Raw genomic sequence first — 18,251 nt, 5'->3', positions numbered from 1 at the left:
TGCTGATCAACAATGTTCCACCCAGTGTTTGTGGAAGACAAACCTCACATTTATGGCCTGACACCAGGCCAGCATTGCTTAAGAACCATTCATGCTCAAGGTTGCTCAGTTAGCCCCAGAAATACTAAAAGGTAGTCTCTACCTTTAAGGAACCCCTCCTTTGCTTGAGGAATGACAAACAGAAAGAAAGAAAATCAACAAGAGTATATACAGTAAGTCCAACGTGTGGTACAGATATTAACAGATACTGGAATTTGGCTGTAAGTAAGTGCAGATGTACAGTGAAAGATGGGACTTAAGATGAGCCTTAGAGGATAAACCAAAGGAAACTGGCTAAACTACTACAGAAAAGCATTTCAGGCTGGAGTCCTGGCAAGAACAAAGGCACAGTGAAGCAAACACATACTATATCGGTTATACTGCATACACCAATTTGAGTGATAGGAAAGAATCATGGGAAAGACAGGGTTGAAATGGCAGAGGGCAGATAAATACATACAAAACTGCCACTCAAATATAAAATGTAGCCTTTCTGATCTTAGGGGAAAAAAATCAAGAAATAATGAAGTAAGGCAACAGGACCATCTACTACTCCGTCTTCTAATGCAAATGGTTTAAGCCCTTAGCCCCTGACGGTCTCTAAGAGAAGTCTTCTATGCTACTGCTCCGTATATTGCAGAGCTGGTCTCAGTTGATACATGTGGAAAGACCACAGGAATGAATGCCAAAAAGACTGACCTCTTTTATTTCTATTTGATCTATATATTAATAGGGTTGGTAAAAATTCAGAAATCATCAGTAGTAAAATGGAACAAACTATTTACTGATACATAAAACTACGTGGATGGATATCAAAGACATCATCCTTAGTAAAAATGCCAACTTCCTGTGGGCAGTAGTAAAGAATATGTCTGCCAATGCAGGAGATGCAAAAGACACAGTTTGATCCCTGGGTGAGGAAGATCCCCTGGAGGAGGAAATGGCAACCCACTCCAGTATTCTTGCTTGGAGAATCCCATGGACAGAGGAGCCTGGCAGGCTAGATAGAGTTCATGGGGTTGCAAAGAGTCAGAAACAAGCACAAAGGAGCACACATAGTCACACAGTGTATGACTCCATTTACACACATTCCCCTATGACAAAACAACAGACATGAAGAACTGATTAGCTGTTTTCCAGGGACAGAGATTCATGTGTGTGTTGGTGGGGTTGCTAAAGTGACAGCAAGAGGCAGTTCCTTTGGGGTGATAGAACAGTTCTGTATCTTAACTGTACTGGTGGGTTACACGAATCTATACATGGATCTGACTGCACAAAGCTACACGCATACCACACACAATCAAATGCATAAAAACTGCTGAAAACAGAGCAAGGTCAGTAGTCGGGTTCAGTATTGAACCAGGAGGGTCAACTGCCTAACTGAAGTGCAGTTCCGTAAGATGATACTACTGAGAAAGTTGGAAGGAGGACTCTATTATTTTTGCAAACACCCCTGAGTCTACAATTATTTCAAAATAAAAAGTTTTTAAAAAATTGGGCAAAAATATTTTCAGGAATCAAAAATTATTAGATAAAGCCACTTACAATTTCTATGAAACTAATTCAAATTTTTATTTGAATTCAATAAAATAGTGAAACTTGAAATTTAAATTTTAAAGATTTTTAAATGAAATTTTAAAAATGAATACTAAGTAACTATAAAGGAAATAATCAGTAAAAAAAAAAAAGAAATCCCTAGAAGCACTTTTCATTAACCTCAAGACATTTTACCACTTCTAAAGTTATTTTTCAGACCCTGGTTTATGCAGCAACTTACCTTTTTCAGTTATGTTAACTAAAAGGGTTGATTCTGTCTGACCCAGAAGATTTTGAGCATTCAATGTAAAATTGTGTATTTCTTGATTTGAAAGTATTTGAAAGAATAACTGGTAGTTTTCATTTGCAGACACTTCATCTCCGTTAAATCTAACATATTTTCCTGAAAAACTGAAAAAGAGAATATCAAGGAATATTAAAATAGTTTCAAAATGGCAAGAGATATATTACAGAAAAAAAAGGATGAGTAAATTTCAAGTAGTTTTTCCAAAAAGGCTTATATTTCCAAGTGTAGATATATTACCTACTCAGGGAAAAAAATATATACAATGCAAAAAAACAGAAGAAAATAATCAGCCATATTCCCACTACCCAGACAGTCTCTGTTCATATTTGAAGGTTCTTCTTTCTAGGCTTTTTAAAAAAAGACGACAAGATATTGAGTCTGCACTGTGCTTAAATTACAGTGTTTATAATATACCCAATTTTCTACAGCATATTTTGTTTTATATCTTTTGTATAAATGAAATAGAACATCTCCTTATGTCATTTAACATCCTTCCAGTGTGCTCCTTACTGTCTGACAACCTCTCCCAAAGACCTTCACCTTTCAAATAAAGTGTAACTTGTACTGCGTGGGCCCTCCAAGGACGTTGGTCTTCCTGGATTCCAAGTGCAAATGATTTCTTTTAAATCATATGTCTCACAGTTCAGTTTTTGAGGAATGTCTGGTGGATCTAATTAAAAAATGAGAAAAAAAAAAAGCAGTTACTTTCGTTACGTATACCTTCCCTAAAAAATGCTGCATTTTATAAATGTTAATTACATTTTGGACAATTTTTTTAAAAAATAAAATAATTTGCTTATTGCATTTTGAATGATGCAGCAATTACCATTCTTTGTATAGCATCGGTTGTGTCAGAGTTCATATTATATTAGGAATGATGGATTAAAATATATCTAAGAGTGACTATTAGCTCATTCGGAAACTTCCTCCTAGCAACCTTAAGAGATCAACTATCATGTTTTTCCCTTAATCCCATTTCAGAGTCCATCAAATCTCTCAAAGGAACCTGTGTGCAACTAGTTCAATCAGAAAAATCTACAGGTTAAAAGTATTATCCTCTATCATCTTTATATTGTGACTTGAAAAGAAGTACCAAATCATATTGTAAGTCAATGTAAGTCATGTTACAAGTTTCAGAGTTCTTAAATAAGTTACAAGGACTATTATTTACAAAATAATTCTTGGTAAAATTCTGCATCTCCCTATATTCAAAGTGACTACTGCTCTTTTGTTTTTTAATGAAACTATTCTGTTTTTGTAGGGGTAAGACAAGAAAAAGAAAAACAGTTGTCTTTGTTTTGACAGACCTTAATGTGATAAATTAAAATTCTACAGTGTGACAATGATTACACAAAGTGATATTTCTGCCTTACCTAACCAAGCATACACAGAAACTGGTATTTCCTACTGTCATTTTTTTTTAAGAATTAAAAATAATTTATTAATTTTTGGCTGCACTGGGTCTTTGTTGCTGCGTGGGCTTCCTCTACCTGCGGCTGTCTTCACTTGCAGTGCACAGGCTTCTCGCGCCAATGGCCTCTCCCACTGGGGAGCAGAGGCTCTAGGCCCATGGGCTTCAGTAGTCACGGCACATGGGCTCAGGGGCTGTGGCGCAGGGGGCCTAGCTGCTCCTTGGCATGTGGAATCTTCCCAGACCAGGGATCAAACCTGCATCCCCTGAACTGGCAGACTGATTCTTATCCTCTTCTCTTATCCACCAGAGAAGTCCCTTACTGTCATATTTATCTAAACTATCTTCCAAGGAGCTTAAGTTTTTGTTAAACAATTATCTACTTGTTGAAAAACTCTAAAAGATAAATTTATTTTTAAAAACCTATCATTTTAAAATAGTCCTTAGTTTATCAAACAAGATTTAGAAAATTTCACATACTTTCCCCAGAGATAAGCATTACATCCTTCAAAGTACTTGGGGTAACATTAAGAGAAGTAATGAGTATTTATAGTAAAGTTTAACAACTGGTAAATAAAACTAACATTGACTTATTTATTTTGAAAACCATTTTAAACTTAAGGCCAAACTTTTAGTCATTTTATTTAACTCAAATACCCAAAATTTTGAGGATATTTAAAATGCTGATTATTTTAGGATTTGGCAGATTTTTTTAAGTTGAAATACTTAAAATCCAAAATAACAGGAGCAAACTAGACAGAAGTGGAAGGAAAAATTGAAGGAGAAAAATATGAAAGGGCAGTATTTAAAATGTAATGCTTTTCAAAAAAACCAACTGAAGCTAGGTAAAAGCTTGGTATAAATCAACTGTCTTTCTATATAGCAGCATATAGAAAATGCAATTTAAAAAATCAATTTTTAATAGCACCAGAAAACATCAAACACCTAGAAATAAATTTGCAAAAAGATATGAAAGACCTAATCTCACTAAAATAAATGAGACAAAATCTAAATAAATGGAAGGCTATACCATGTTCATGGAAGACTCAATATTGTAACAATAAAAATCTTCCTAAATTGACAGATTTAAAGTAATATCAATCAAAATCCTGGCAGGCTTGAATCTGTATGTGTGTGTAAGGGAAAATTAACAAGCTGATTCTAAAGTTCTTTCCAGCTTTTTCAGTAAATAATGGGTTAACAGGATACCCATAAGGGATAGAAAAGTGAATCTTGATCCCTAACTCACACCATAGCCCTTGTTACAGGTTTCTAAAGACCTCTCTGAAGTGAAGGTTACTGCTGCTCCTGAATTAACAAGTATTGATCAATATTTCAACCTCCAAATGTTAAAAATGAAAGCTAAATTATGAATTAAGTAGGTTTTCCCTAGCACTATAATAAAAATTAGAAAATCGTCAGAAATAATAGTGAATATTATCATCTTTTAAGTTTTAATTTTTATCTCATTCTTTTACATGAATATTTCACTGTTTGGTATCACTTATCAAGTAGTTTCCCTTCACTGGTTCTTAACTTTAGACTTCATGATCATTTGTGAGGAATGTTGCAAATCATTTCCTAAAATTCCATTTAGGAAAGAAAACTTAATTTTTTAAATTGGTAAAATTTAAAATTGAATGTATCCTCACTCTCACTTGAATTCCAAAATGTTTATTGGGAAGGCAAGAAGTAATTAAGGTTACAGCCATCAATCTGAGAAGGGCACCTAATGCTGGTTATTCCCTTGGAAATCTATCAGCAACTGAATGTAATTCATTGTAAGTTTCTTTGGAAGTGTAAAAAATGGTTGAAAGTAGCTGATGTAGAGCACCACTGAGAATCATTAAAAAAAAAAAAAAAAAGGCAAAAGAAAAATCATTCTGTGCCACCAGGGAAGCCCAAGTGATCAAAAGAAAATCACAAAATCTACTCACTACATTTTATACACTTTACTCATGAGATCCTCGGACCACTCAGAACTTTTAAGTTCAGAATGTGAGGTGGAAGAGAAGCACTGCTGGAGGCAAAACCATCAGTGCTCCTAACATTAGTTACCACAAGGGAGGGGAGAGAAAAACTCTACACACAAAATTATCTGTGGATGGGTAACACAAGTCATCTAGGTAGGGCAGTCCACCGACAACTTTTGGAAGCGTCATGGGACAGAGGTATAATCATGTTAAAAGATGCTCCTGCATTCCAGAGAGTCCACTGTACATAGAGCACTGTGAGGGGGGATTCTTCCTTCCACGTGTCCTCCAACCACCATCCTCTCATCAGAGAAGTGCAGGTTATGTTTTTGAAAGATTTTGTGCAAAATCCTTACAATTGCTTTAATTTAGGTACCTTAAATAAAAAGGCATACTTTAATCAGGTGGGAAATTAATTTATATGAAAAAATTCCTAACAATGGAAGATTAAGAAATATTACATACTAACTGCCCCTGACTCAACAAAGCTGTTAACTAAGAATTTATTTTTAAACTAAGAATTTAAACTAAAAATTAGCAGTTGAATGTCTCAAATCTTAATATCTACAAATTATATATATATATATATATATTCTTATGGGGCTTCCTTTGTAGTTCAGTCAGTAAAGAATCTGCCTACAATGCAGGAGATCCAGGTTCGATCCCTAGATCAGGAAGATCCACAGAAGAAGGAAATGGCAACCCATTCCAGTATTCTTGCCTGGAGAACCCCAAGGACAGAGGAGCCTGGAAGGCTATAGTCCATGGGGTCACAAGAATCGGACATGACTTAGCGACTAAACCACTACCACATATATTCTTATATGGGGTTTCCCTGGTGGCTCAGATGGTAAAGAATCCTCCTGCAATGCAGGAGACCTGGGTTCAATCCCTGGGTTGGGAAGATCCCCTGGAGAAGGGAATCGCTACCTACTCCAGTATTCTGGCCTGTAGAATTCTATGGACAGAGAGGCCTAGCAGGCTATAGTCCATGGGGTTGCAAAGAGTTGGACACAGCTGAGCAATTTTCACTTTCACAAATTATACAGATACAATTATGTAAAAAACAAGCTTAGAACTCACCTGAACTTGCTTGAAAACAAGCAAAAATGCTGGTACCTTCTTTTGTTATTTATCAAAGAATTAAAAAAAACAAGAAAGGAAGAAAATCATCCCCCAGAAAAAACATTAAGGCTTTCCAAGAAGACCCAAAAGACATTAATAGGAACTCTTAAAAAAAAAAAAAAAAAAGTAATATACTTACACCCTGCAAAAACAACTGTTCCAAATATGTTATCTTCTACTGAGAAAACCACATTTGTTCCACTACTTGCAGAAGCAGAAATATTGCGAATCTTGATTGCAACATTTTCCCCATCAAGATGGATAAGGGGACAATGTGTGCTGCCAATCTGTGCTGATAATACTTGTTCTTGAGTCACACAACATACTGTTATATCTGAGCCTGCAAGTATCACTTTGTCTTGAGGAAAAACCTTAGTCTGAGAATCAGGAGGCACTAGAAAGAGCAAAAGGAATTATAAATACTTTAGAAGTCTTTTACATAAATTAGCCCAGTGTACATAAACCACAGTTAGGTATACTTTGAAATAATGGTGACTCAAAGAAAAAGAACACCCTCCAGGTTTCAAAGGAGCAAGACATACACAAGAAATAAAAATGTGTGTGGTTTTATTTATTTATGATGGAGTGATAGTGGGGGAGTGGAAGGGATTGCAGATCAATGTATATGGTTACAGGTTAATATTAATATCTAAGAAGTCCAAAGGTTCATATTAAGCAGGTTTATATCCACCATGTGAAAAATCCACACCAAAAAAAGCTGTATGTTAAATAATTCCACTGCTTTGAAATTACTCTGTGTTTAGATCATATGTCTTACTTTCCATTAGCCTACATATATGGTTAAGTATTCCACATCCTAAAAAGCACTTTAAAAAAAAAAAGCCCAACTTGCTATATGTTAATAGAAGCACCCCTTTGTTTTTATTTTCCTAAGTAGCCAATTTAAGAAAAGTATCTCTAGTCTCCTTTCTACCTACTCACTCTTTAATCTCCTGCAATCTGGCTTGTACTCTGATACTTACTAAAATGGTTCCATGGCCCAGCTGCTCAATCATATGGCCACTTCTTAGTAATCTTTCCTTCAACTTCCAGAGCATTTGGTATGTCACCTAAAGTCTTCCTTTTCAGAATTCCCCTCTCTCTTGGGGTGTAGACTACTGACTTTTGCTACTCTTAACCCTCTGGCTGCTATTTGCTTTGCTGGCCTCTTTCTTCCATCATCCCTCCTCATACCAGCTTCTAAGGGATCTGTCCTTGGTCTTCATGGCCCTTTCCTTGAGTTACGTTAGCCACCAAGATTTAAACAATTTCACATCACGTATATTAATGATTCTCAAATACACAGTTGACCCTTGAACAATACAAGTTTGAACTGCCTGGGTTCACTTATACATGGATTTTTTTCAATAGTAAATATGACAAGATTTGTGGTTGGTTGAATCTTTGGGTGTGAAACCACAGATATGGGGGTTCCACGGGTGCAGAGGCCAAATGTAAATTATATATGGACTTTCCATTACACGGAGGGTCAGAGCCCCTAACCTCCAGTTGTTCAGGGATCAACTAGATAACTCCAGTGTCAACTAATCACCTGAAGGCTGAACTTGTATTCCCAACTGTCAATAAGAAGTTGCTCCCAGACACTTCACAGCTACCTCAAACTTAACACTCAACACGTTAAAATGAAATTTATCTTTCCTACCCAGTTTGTTCATATTGTTCTGTCTCATTGGGCAGAATCACAAGATACCAAGATGCCCCAACCAACAGCCTTTTTTGACTCTATTTCTCCCCTACCAAATACACAGTCACTAATTCTGTCTTTTCAGTGTTTTCATACCTCTCCCCCTTTTTATTTCTAAACCCAGCTGTCCTACTTTATACTTGTCTTTCGCTGAACTACAAGATTCTTATTAATCTGCTTGCTCCTAGTCCCTCCTTCCTCTGGCCATTTCTCCATACTGTCACTAGAGTGAATAATCCACAATGATCACCAGCCTTTTAAAGGACTTCATTTTACTGTCAACAGTATTCCAGGCCCTTTCTCACACTGCCAACATTATGCCTGCATATGAGTTTTGGTCAATGTACAGATGATTTGGGGTAAATTTGCAGATTCCCATGTTCTCTGCAATAACCCTGCAGCTCACAGGGGTCTGCTCTACGGGCAAGAAATTGGGAGCTAATTTTTAAAAATATGGACTTGATATCATTACTTAAAAATCTTAAATGTTCTTTAATGCTGATTCAAACTGATTTTTAAACCTGGACATTTATCCAATCCCTCAGAATGTTCTTTTAAAAAAACAGGTTTCTGAAGCCTCAGAGTTTTGAATCAAAATGTTCTGGGATGGAAGACTTGGAAGATCCCTAGGTGACCCTCATGCATCCAAATGGGGTTGAGAACTAAAAGCTTAAACTCAGCCCTACCCTTAAGCAAGACTAATCTAATTCATCTGAAACAAAAATTTTTAAATATGCACTTACAGGAGATGTTCTTCAGTAGGCTCCAGTCACTCCACTCTTTGTGACCAGAGAACTGAGGATCGTCAATGTAGCATCTAATTCCCACATAGTGAATGGCACACTCCAGGGGCATGTCTGAAGTCCAGTTCCAATGATGAATTGTATCTCTGCCATTCAGAGTTGTGCTATAGGTCACCTACAAAGTAAACACAAACAAAAACTCTATTTTCAAATAGTATGTTCGGCTTTCCTTTACGGTTAAAAAACAGACTGTATACAATTACCAGCAAAGTAAGTAAAACTTTTTCTATAACATATTAAGGAGAGTTGGAGTAACAGTATTCACTTATGTTTACTTCTTCAACTTTAGGGCCTACTTCTTTTTATACTGATGTTAATATTATAAAACACCCACTCCAGTACTCTTGCCTGGAAAATCCCATGGACAGAGGAACCTGGTGTGCTGCAGTCCATGGGGTCGCTAGGAGTCAGACACAACCGAGCGACTTCACTTTCACTTTTCACTTTCATGCATTGGAGAAGGAAATGACAACCCACTCCAGTGTTCTTGCCTGGAGAATCCCAGAGACGGGGGAGCCTGGTGGGCTGCCGTCTATGGGGTCGCACAGAGTCGGACACGACTGAAGCGACTTAGCAGTAGCAGCAGCAGCAATACACTTCATGAGAAAATACACCATTGCCTAAAATGGTCTCCATTTCTCATAGAAAAAAACTGTTAACAGATTTTTATCTCCAAGAGTTAAAATCAGAAAGAGAAGAGCATTTCTACAAAATAAACTATTACTGTAGATTAGATATATTTTTTATAAAAGCACCATACATTTCAAATTTTACTTTTAAATATGCAATTTATAATAGTATAAAAATTTTAATTTCAGTTGTGGAAAATGGGGAAGATTTTAATCAAATACATGAAGATATACTAAAAGTAACCTTAGGACTTCTGGTTTAAAATAACAGATTAAATAAATGTATTTCCTTCTCTTTATTTCATGAACTTCCTCTAACAACAGTATAAGATTTTAAAAAAAAGGCACAGATGCACATGGGCAAAAAATTGAAAAAACAACACCAGTAAGATTTTGGACACTGGAAAATAGATGGGCAAAGGTAACTGACTCAGAAGACTTGAGAAGAGCGAATCTTAAGCCTCCAGTGAGAAAGTCAGAAACATGATTTCAATCATAAAAAGGTCACAGGGCTCAGGAACGGGTTGTACTAGGTTATCCTGGAAATGCACAGTGCAGGTAAGGTGCCAAACTGGTAGCCTGACTAAAAGGTATTTGAAGATATATTTGGCACTCAAATCCCCTTCCACATTTTGTTCTACCAAAAGACTATTCTTAACCGTGGCTAAAGAATGAAGATTAACCCTTTGTAAAAGTGAAATAAAATTCCTCTGAATTTAATAACCCTAAGAAGAACTAACAATGGGGAATACCATACTAAAAACAGGGAGACTGCTAACTATGCATTCTAAAGGCTGGGGCACTCCTCCCTTCCTCCCTTCCTCCCCTACTCAGCACCCAGGATTCTGACAGCCAAGTACATATTCACTAGGTTAAGAGTCTAAACAAACTTTTCTAAGGAGTATTTGAACAGGTCAAGATAAAAACCTAAAATAATATTAAGATTTTTACAGCCTGACAGTCCATCCTAAACAAGTATAATGAAGCACTAGTCAACAAGTCCCACCCAGGCAAAAAGAAGTTCCAGTTAGACTTGCTTTATTTTTTAAGACTCTCATTTAAATAAGAGCAGCAATCAGAATGACCAGAAAGTGAGAAAAAGTTATAATATGAAAGTCAAAGTTCAAAATAAAGAAAAAAGTAGCTTGAAAAAACAGACTGCATAGAAAAGAAAAATAAAAAAATTGAAATCTGATATCCTCAAAGAAAAGATACTGCATTATGAAAGAACATGATAAAAAAAAATTTTTTTAATGACTAAAAATAAAAATGGGATCTCTTGTATATTAAAAAGTGTATTAATAAAAACTTCAAAAGCACAAGATAAAGTTTAGGAAAAATTGCTCAGAAAATAAGATACTGATGCTAAGAATGCTAAGAAGTCTTAATACTGATGTAAGAATACTAAGAGAATTAGAGAAAAGGTTAGAAAGGTCCAGTCTCTAAAGAACAGAAATTCTAAGGAAAAAAAGAGAAAACAGAGGAAATCAAAGACATAAAATATGAAAATATCCCAAGCTGACAGGCATGTGTTTTCAGACTGAAAGGGGCCTAATGAATGTCCACTGCAACAGATGAAGATAAATCCATAATAAGAAACAAATAGTAGAACAATGGCTTCAGAATCTTGAGAAAATTTCCCAACCTAGAACCAGCTAAACTAGCAATCATGAGTGAACGTAGAATAAAGACATTGTCAGAAATGTCGAGTCTCAATGTTTTTACCAAGTAGCATTTTACATTCCTACCATAAGGGTATGAAAATTTTGATTGTTCTGGATCTTTTCAACATTTGGAATTGACAGTCTTTTAATTTTGTTGAAAACTAATTTAAATTTTTTAAATAAAATATACTTGCAAGCTACCTGCAGTTAGCAGGGTATCAACAATAAATAGCAAATAAATTTAAGCTTCTACCAAAATGAGAAAGTAAGATGAAGACAAGGAATTCAGGAAAAAGAGAGTCCATCATAAGAAAAATAAAAAAGGAATCCTCTGGATGAGGATGAACCATAGCTTTCTAACAAATGTGTTGAAACACATAGAGGTTTGTCCTGAATAGGTTACAGGCATGCTCAGGCATTAATCTCTTCAAACCAAGGGTTGGCTACTACACGTGGAGGCTTCTGGAGCTTCTGAGAAACCTCTGGCCATGAGAATACTTAGCTATTTATCACACTCTGTGCTTTACAAATATTGGCAGCATCCATGTGAACTCTTATACGACAAAGGTTGGGAAGTAAGTCAGAAGGCCCTCAGAGAGATTTATTCACAAAGGCAAAACTGATAAAATATTAATGTGCTTGAACATTTCGACAGATTTATACAACCCAGAAAGAATTTAGAATTGATGAAGCAGACAAGTAAAACTAAAAACATAAGACAATATGAAAAGATGTACCCTCTCCCAAAAAGGAAAAGTTAAGACCAGTATACAGTACTTGGTTCAGTTATGAATAGTGTTTATATAATCATAACACAAGTAATGATTACTGGCCTACCAAAAATTATAACAGAATGATATTGGAAAAACAGGAAGTGGAAAGAGCATGAGCACACATGTAAGTGCATATGCATGGGAGAGTGCGTCTGTGGCTGGGAAAGTGAGAAGTGATTAAATTCTTATCTTTCATTGTGGGAAGTTAATAAAACAGTGCTTAAAACTTAAAACGAGAAATTCTGGGCTGGAAGAAGCACAAGCTGGAATCAAGATTGCCGGGAGAAATATCAATAACCTCAGTTATGCAGATGACACCACTCTTATGGCAGAAAGTGAAGAGGAACTAAAGAGCCTCTTGATGAAAGTGAAAGTGGAGAGTGAAAAAGTTGGCTTAAAGCTCAACATTCAGAAAACTAAGGTCATGACATCTGGTCCCATCACTTCATGGGAAATAGATGGGGAAACAGTGGAAACAGTGTCAGACTTTATTTTGGGGGGCTCCAAAATCACTGCAGATGGTGAATGCAGCCATGAAATTAAAAGACGCTTATTCCTTGGAAGGAAAGTTATGACCAACCTAGATAGCATATTCAAAAGCAGAGACATTACTTTGCCAACAAAGGTCCATCTAGTCAAGGTTATGGTTTTTCCAGTAGTCATGTATGGATGTGAGAGTTGGACTGTGAAGAAAGCTGAGAGCCGAAGAATTGATGCTTTTGAACTGTGGTGTTGGAGAAGACTCTTGAGAGTTCCTTGGACTGCAAGGAGATCCAACCAGTCCATTCTAAAGGAGATCAGTCCTGGGTGTTCTTTGGAAGGAATGATGCTAAAGCTGAAACTCCAGTACTTTGGCCACCTCATGCAAAGAGTTGACTCATTGGAAAAGACTCTGATGCTGGGAGGGATTGGGGGCAGGAGGAGAAGGGGACGACAGAGGATGAAATGGCTGGATGGCATCACCGACTCGATGGACGTGAGTTTGAGTGAACTCTGGGAGTTGGTGATGGACAGGGAGGCCTGGCGTGCTGCGATTCATGGGGTCGCAAAGAGTTGGACATGACTGAGCGACTGAACTGAACTGAACTGAAAACTTAAAAAAAAAAAAAAGGAAGAGTAACATAAGTGTGTTAACTGGAAAAAATGGAGACAATAAATAATCAGCTAAAAGAACTGAAATGCATTGTTTATAGGCGAGAAAAACAAGAGGAGGAAAGGGGCCTGCATAATTCCCAGGTGTCACGCACATTCTGGTCTGTGCAGAGCACAGCTTCCACAGCTGTTTGTGAGGCTGTGGGCAGAAATCTTCAAGTTGTAAGTGAAACACTATAAAAGAAACTTATAAATGAAACATTTATATTAGTAGTGTTTTATGATCTTTAGTGATCTTTAAACTATTTCAAAATAATAGCATTATAATCTGTCATAGGATGACTGATTACAAGCAATTCTGCCTTAAATACTAATCCTAACAATATAATTACAAATAAAAATGTCACATTTTACTATGCAAAGGAATAACGTTTTAAAATTAATTTGTTCTATTGCTATTTTTCTTGCTTCTTGTTATTCTTCTTCAAAGATCACATTCCCCAAAGTAGGGAATTACTATTTTGACATTGCATCTTGTGGCAGTGAGGTACACAACCTAGAATAATATCTCCATTCATTTCTGCCTGATTTCACTTACATATCAAACAGTATCCCTCTTATTCTAGCATCCCTAAGTAAGGGGGAAAAACACCTATTCCCCAAAGGAAGTAATGACAATGAAGAGCTGTTAAGTAGCTTTACAAATATCACATCATTTACTGTAGCAAATATTAGCACTACTTTACAAATAAGAAAAAGATTTTGAGAAGTCATCCTAAGCTGGTAATTAGTAACCCAAAATACAGATGTTAGACCATAATAAAAAGCTACACAATAGAATTTTCAAGAAGTTATAGTTCTAAGACAACAATGCTAGATGATATCAAAGTTGGCTGCAAATCAGACTGACATTATAATTGAAGAAAAGAGAGAGCATTTTAGATTGAGGTAATTAGAATGGGCTTCAAAATAAGGATTTGACCTGGCTCATGAAATGTGTATTCAGTTTACACAGGTGAAAAGGAGAGGGAGGGCATCTTCGATGAAGATAACAATACTGATTATGTAATATAAACTTTACTGGTTAAGGGAGAGCACAGACTCTGCAATCAACTGTCAGCTGGGGTCTGAGTCCTGGCTCCTTCACTTAATATCTTCCTGAGACTCTATATCTGAATCTGTAACATGGGGATGATACTAACAGTGCCTCCCCCAGAGGCCTGTTGTGAAGATGCAAATTATTAACATATAGAGAGCTTTCACATCAATGTCAGTAACACCAGAAGCACTGGATACATGGTAACCACAATTATGGCTGCTGTTGTTTCAAGGTTGTAATATATAGGTTGTCTATAAGGAAAAGTAAGATCGTAACTATGAAATACAGAATAACCCTATTTATTATCTGTACTATCTTACCTATAAACTTTGGCAAAAAAATTGTAAAATCATGTTCTTCTAATTCTTAAGTCTATAACTAGGCATAAATCAAGTGCATTAAAGAGTAAAAGGATAAAGAGGGAATTCCCACATACTAGCTGTCAACCTGTCTTACTACTATGTCTCATTATTCCTCAGACAAAGAACAAACTGAAGACAGACCATAAAGTAACTATTAATAAACAGTATAAAAAAAAAGCAGTACTACTAATACGTTATTTTGGATTGAGATAAATTCAAACTTACAGATTTATGCAAAATTTCTCAACAATTACTATGCCTAAATATGTTTCAAAACATTTATGTTTATATTTATAATAATAAGTAAATGAAATTATATGTATATTTTTATTCCATTTATGCAAAAACATGCATATAAAAAGGCTAGATAGGAATACACAAATATATTATATTCAAGTGGCAGAATCATGGATTACACGTCCCTTAATTTCCTAAACGTTCTATAATTGTTACATTATTTCATTAATTTAGTGATTTTTTATAGTCATAGCATACAGTTTTTAATGAATTCCAAAGGGATATCTGATCTACTTCTTTAATAATCAAAAGGTTCACTTTAAAATTTAAAAAAATTATTCAGTTTCTTTAGTGTCATAGGAAAAAATCTATTTTTGTTTAAACTTACTAATTTTACAATTTCCATATTCTTTTTACGTAGAACTTTAATTTCCCAGATGACATTTGAGTAATGTGGAAAAACAGAACCTTTGTCATTCCACTTTAGGTGTAACGTAGAAGTTGAGAAATCAGCAGACAAATCCAAGATCTCTGGAGTTTCTGGAATTAAGGCTTAAAAAAGAAGACAAAAGATAAAATTTAGTAAAAGAAGTAATGGTCTTCATATTGTAATTCCATTAATCAACTAATTTTAAGCTCTATTCCTTCTTGATCTAAAAATAATTAAGGAGTAAAGCAAATTCTTATACCTAGTACTGAAAAGAGAATAAATATATGTATTTATTTGTACAAGCATCTCCCAGTGATTCATCAGCCAAATCTGAGGAAATTATTTACCAGCCAGCTGTTTCAAATCCATAACACAAACAGCGACTGGGTTCCCACAACACTCTGGTGTCACTGGGTCTGGGATCTCCAAATAGGCAACATCAGAGGGAAGTGAAAGAGCTTCCAGTGTGTGGATTTTGTAAAGCTGGCCTTGGCAAAGCTTTCCATCTGCGCCCTTGGCTCCCTCCCCACTCGTCGTCAATGTCCCGGTCTCCACACTAGGGAGAGTCACCCACTTCCGGACACAGTGAACTACAACTGGCACTGGCACGTTGTTGTCACTCAGTTGTGTCTGTTAGCAACCCCACAGCCCACCAGGCTCCTCTGTCCATGGGATTTCCCAGGCAAGAACACAGGAGTGGGTTCCCATTTCCTTCTCCAGGCGATCTTCCCAATCCAGGGATCAAACCCAAGTCTCTTGCATTGGTAGGCAGATTCTTTACCACTGAGACACCAGAGAAGCCCACAACTGGCATAGGCAGCAGTAAATAGCAGCAAGATGGTGGTAATGCGATGAGGAAGTCAATGGGATTCCATGCAGATCGAAGAAGCACTTGGCAGGATGTGGGAAGTCTTTCAGAAAGGTTAGTTTGCAGTGGTGGGCAAAAGGCCTGTAGGGAACTGAGAAAGAGATAACATGAGCCAGCAAGAGACAGCCAGGCTACGGTAAAAAGGATACGGCTCAGGATGCCATATATGGAAAAGAAAGGAAAAATCTAATGGACATTTCAAAGAAATGAAGGATTAGTATTAATATAACATGGAAACATCTAAGATTTCTTCAAGTTACCAGCCCAGAAACGCAAAAGGAACCATGGACCATTGTGAAGAGAGGTGGGAACCAGGCCATGGCTAAGCATCAAGGAAGAACAGACCATCACTGAAGCAGGGAGCAGACAGTAAGAATAGGGACCAGTGAGAACATGCACACAGACTCAAGAGGAACTCACTGAGTGCAGCTCAAGAAATGAACCTAATACACGGATACAAAACAGCCAAAGCCTGAGAGCTAGTGACCCACAGTCACACTTTCAAGAAACCAGAGAACCCAGCAAGAATCCTGAGAGCGAAAGATGTGGAAGCAGCAAAAGGCAGAGAAAATCTGGGATCGCTAAATCAAAAGAAATGGGCTGTCATCTGGGCCCAGGAAAACAGATTTCAGAAGTTCAGAAGGTCTGAGAAAAGACCACTGATGGCGGTGAGGGTGCCATCAATTCTTCAGAAACAATGCTGGCAGGGCAACTGGCTCTGAAGCTGCATTACAAAAGGTAAAGAGAAAAACCAGCTCAAGGATAGGGCCTCTCACGGAGAGAAAACTGGTAAACTAAAAAAGAAAAAAAAAAAAAGGGCAGAAAGAGTTAAGGAATTCTTAAAAATCTTCAAATCTTTGCAAGGGATGAGTACGGTATGGAAAAACTTAGGGGGTCAGTCAGTGGAAAACACGCACAGTATGAGCCTGTTCTATAAAATTCAGGCTTTCTAGTAGGTAGGGCTCTTTCTTGCCTGTGCTCTCCTCAAATGACAGTTAAGGTGAAGGTAAGTTCAAAATCACGGCAGACAGTGACTGTGGCCATGAAATTAAAAGATACTTGCTTGTTGGAAGAAAAGCTACGACAAAGCTAGACAGCATATATATTAAAAAACAGAGACATCACTTTGCTGACAAAGGTCTGTATAGTCAAAGCTATGGTTTTTCCAGTAGTCATGTACAGATGAGAGCTGGACCATTAGAAAGGCAAATGCAAAAGAACTAACGCTTTCAAACCGTGGTGCTGGAGAAGACTCTTGAAAAGAGTCCCTTGGACTGCAAGGAGATCAAACCAGTTGATCCTAAAGGAAATCAACTCTGAATATTCACTGGAAGCACCAATGCTGAGGCTGAAGTTACAACACTTTGGCCACCTCATGTGAAGAGCCGACTCACTGCAAAAGACTCTGATGCTGCAAAAGATTGAGGGCAGGAAGAGAAAGGGCCAACAGAGGATGAGATGGTTGGGTGGCATCACCAACTCAATGGACATGAATCTGAGTGAACCCTCAGATAGTAAAGGACAGGGAAACCTGGCGTGCTGCAGTCCATGGGGTTGCAAAGAGTTAGACATGACTTAGCAACTGAACTACAACCATTATATAGCTACCTAAGGACAGTGGAAGCTTCTTTATAGAAGTTTAAGTGGGAAACTGCTTTTAAAAAAAGAAGGAGCAAATGAAGAGCAACAAGCTGATTCAGAGCCAGAAGGGGCAAGTTCAAGGTGGCAGGGCAACCACAGAGAGCAGAGGCTGCCAAGAACTTGGATCCTTCAAATGTTTCAAGAAGTCACAATATAGTAACGTAAAATTATGCAACATGAGAGTATTTTATTAAGGCAACACTCATCTATTAAAATGCTTCCCTCTCTGAGAAGTACACATAATTAACATTTTATCGAAACAGCAGTAGTCTGTTCTTCAAAACCCAAGTCATAGCTAATATTTCAAGCTAAAAACAGAAGCAGTCATAATTACAAGTGAAAAGATTAAGCATACTTCTTTTCACGATTTCATAGTAAGCTACTTTCATGTACCTGGGAAGCTCCCCTGAACGCCCATGAACTGTCATCTGCCTTTCTCTCCAGCTAAAATGCACTTGAGGACAATGTTAACTTGCTTTCTAGAAACTTTTCAGCTAGAAAAAAATATCATCAGTCTTATTTGTGAAGCTGGTATATCTTTGCCCATAACCTCCATG

At 36.9% G+C, this 18,251-nt stretch overlaps 1 protein-coding gene across 10 annotated transcripts in view; it reads right to left on the bottom strand.

Moving 5' to 3' along the window:
- The window catches only part of LIFR (LIF receptor subunit alpha), a 186,035-nt gene that overhangs the window by 27,586 nt on the left and 140,198 nt on the right, over positions 1 to 18,251 (bottom strand). For all 10 annotated transcript variants that reach the window (XM_025270581.3, XM_025270583.3, XM_025270587.3 and 7 more), the window contains 5 exons: positions 15,144 to 15,307; positions 8,840 to 9,014; positions 6,531 to 6,785; positions 2,423 to 2,552; positions 1,817 to 1,986 (listed from right to left, as the gene is read on the bottom strand). In XM_025270581.3, the coding sequence (XP_025126366.3) occupies positions 1,817 to 1,986; positions 2,423 to 2,552; positions 6,531 to 6,785; positions 8,840 to 9,014; positions 15,144 to 15,307 (894 nt within the window). The remainder of the gene's footprint in view (positions 1 to 1,816; positions 1,987 to 2,422; positions 2,553 to 6,530; positions 6,786 to 8,839; positions 9,015 to 15,143; positions 15,308 to 18,251) is intronic.

Source organism: Bubalus bubalis, chromosome 19 (genome assembly GCF_019923935.1).
Source record: "Bubalus bubalis isolate 160015118507 breed Murrah chromosome 19, NDDB_SH_1, whole genome shotgun sequence".
Taxonomy (NCBI): domain Eukaryota; kingdom Metazoa; phylum Chordata; class Mammalia; order Artiodactyla; family Bovidae; genus Bubalus; species Bubalus bubalis.
Note: the sequence above shows the minus strand (reverse complement) of the source record. Positions and strands in the feature narration are given on the sequence as shown.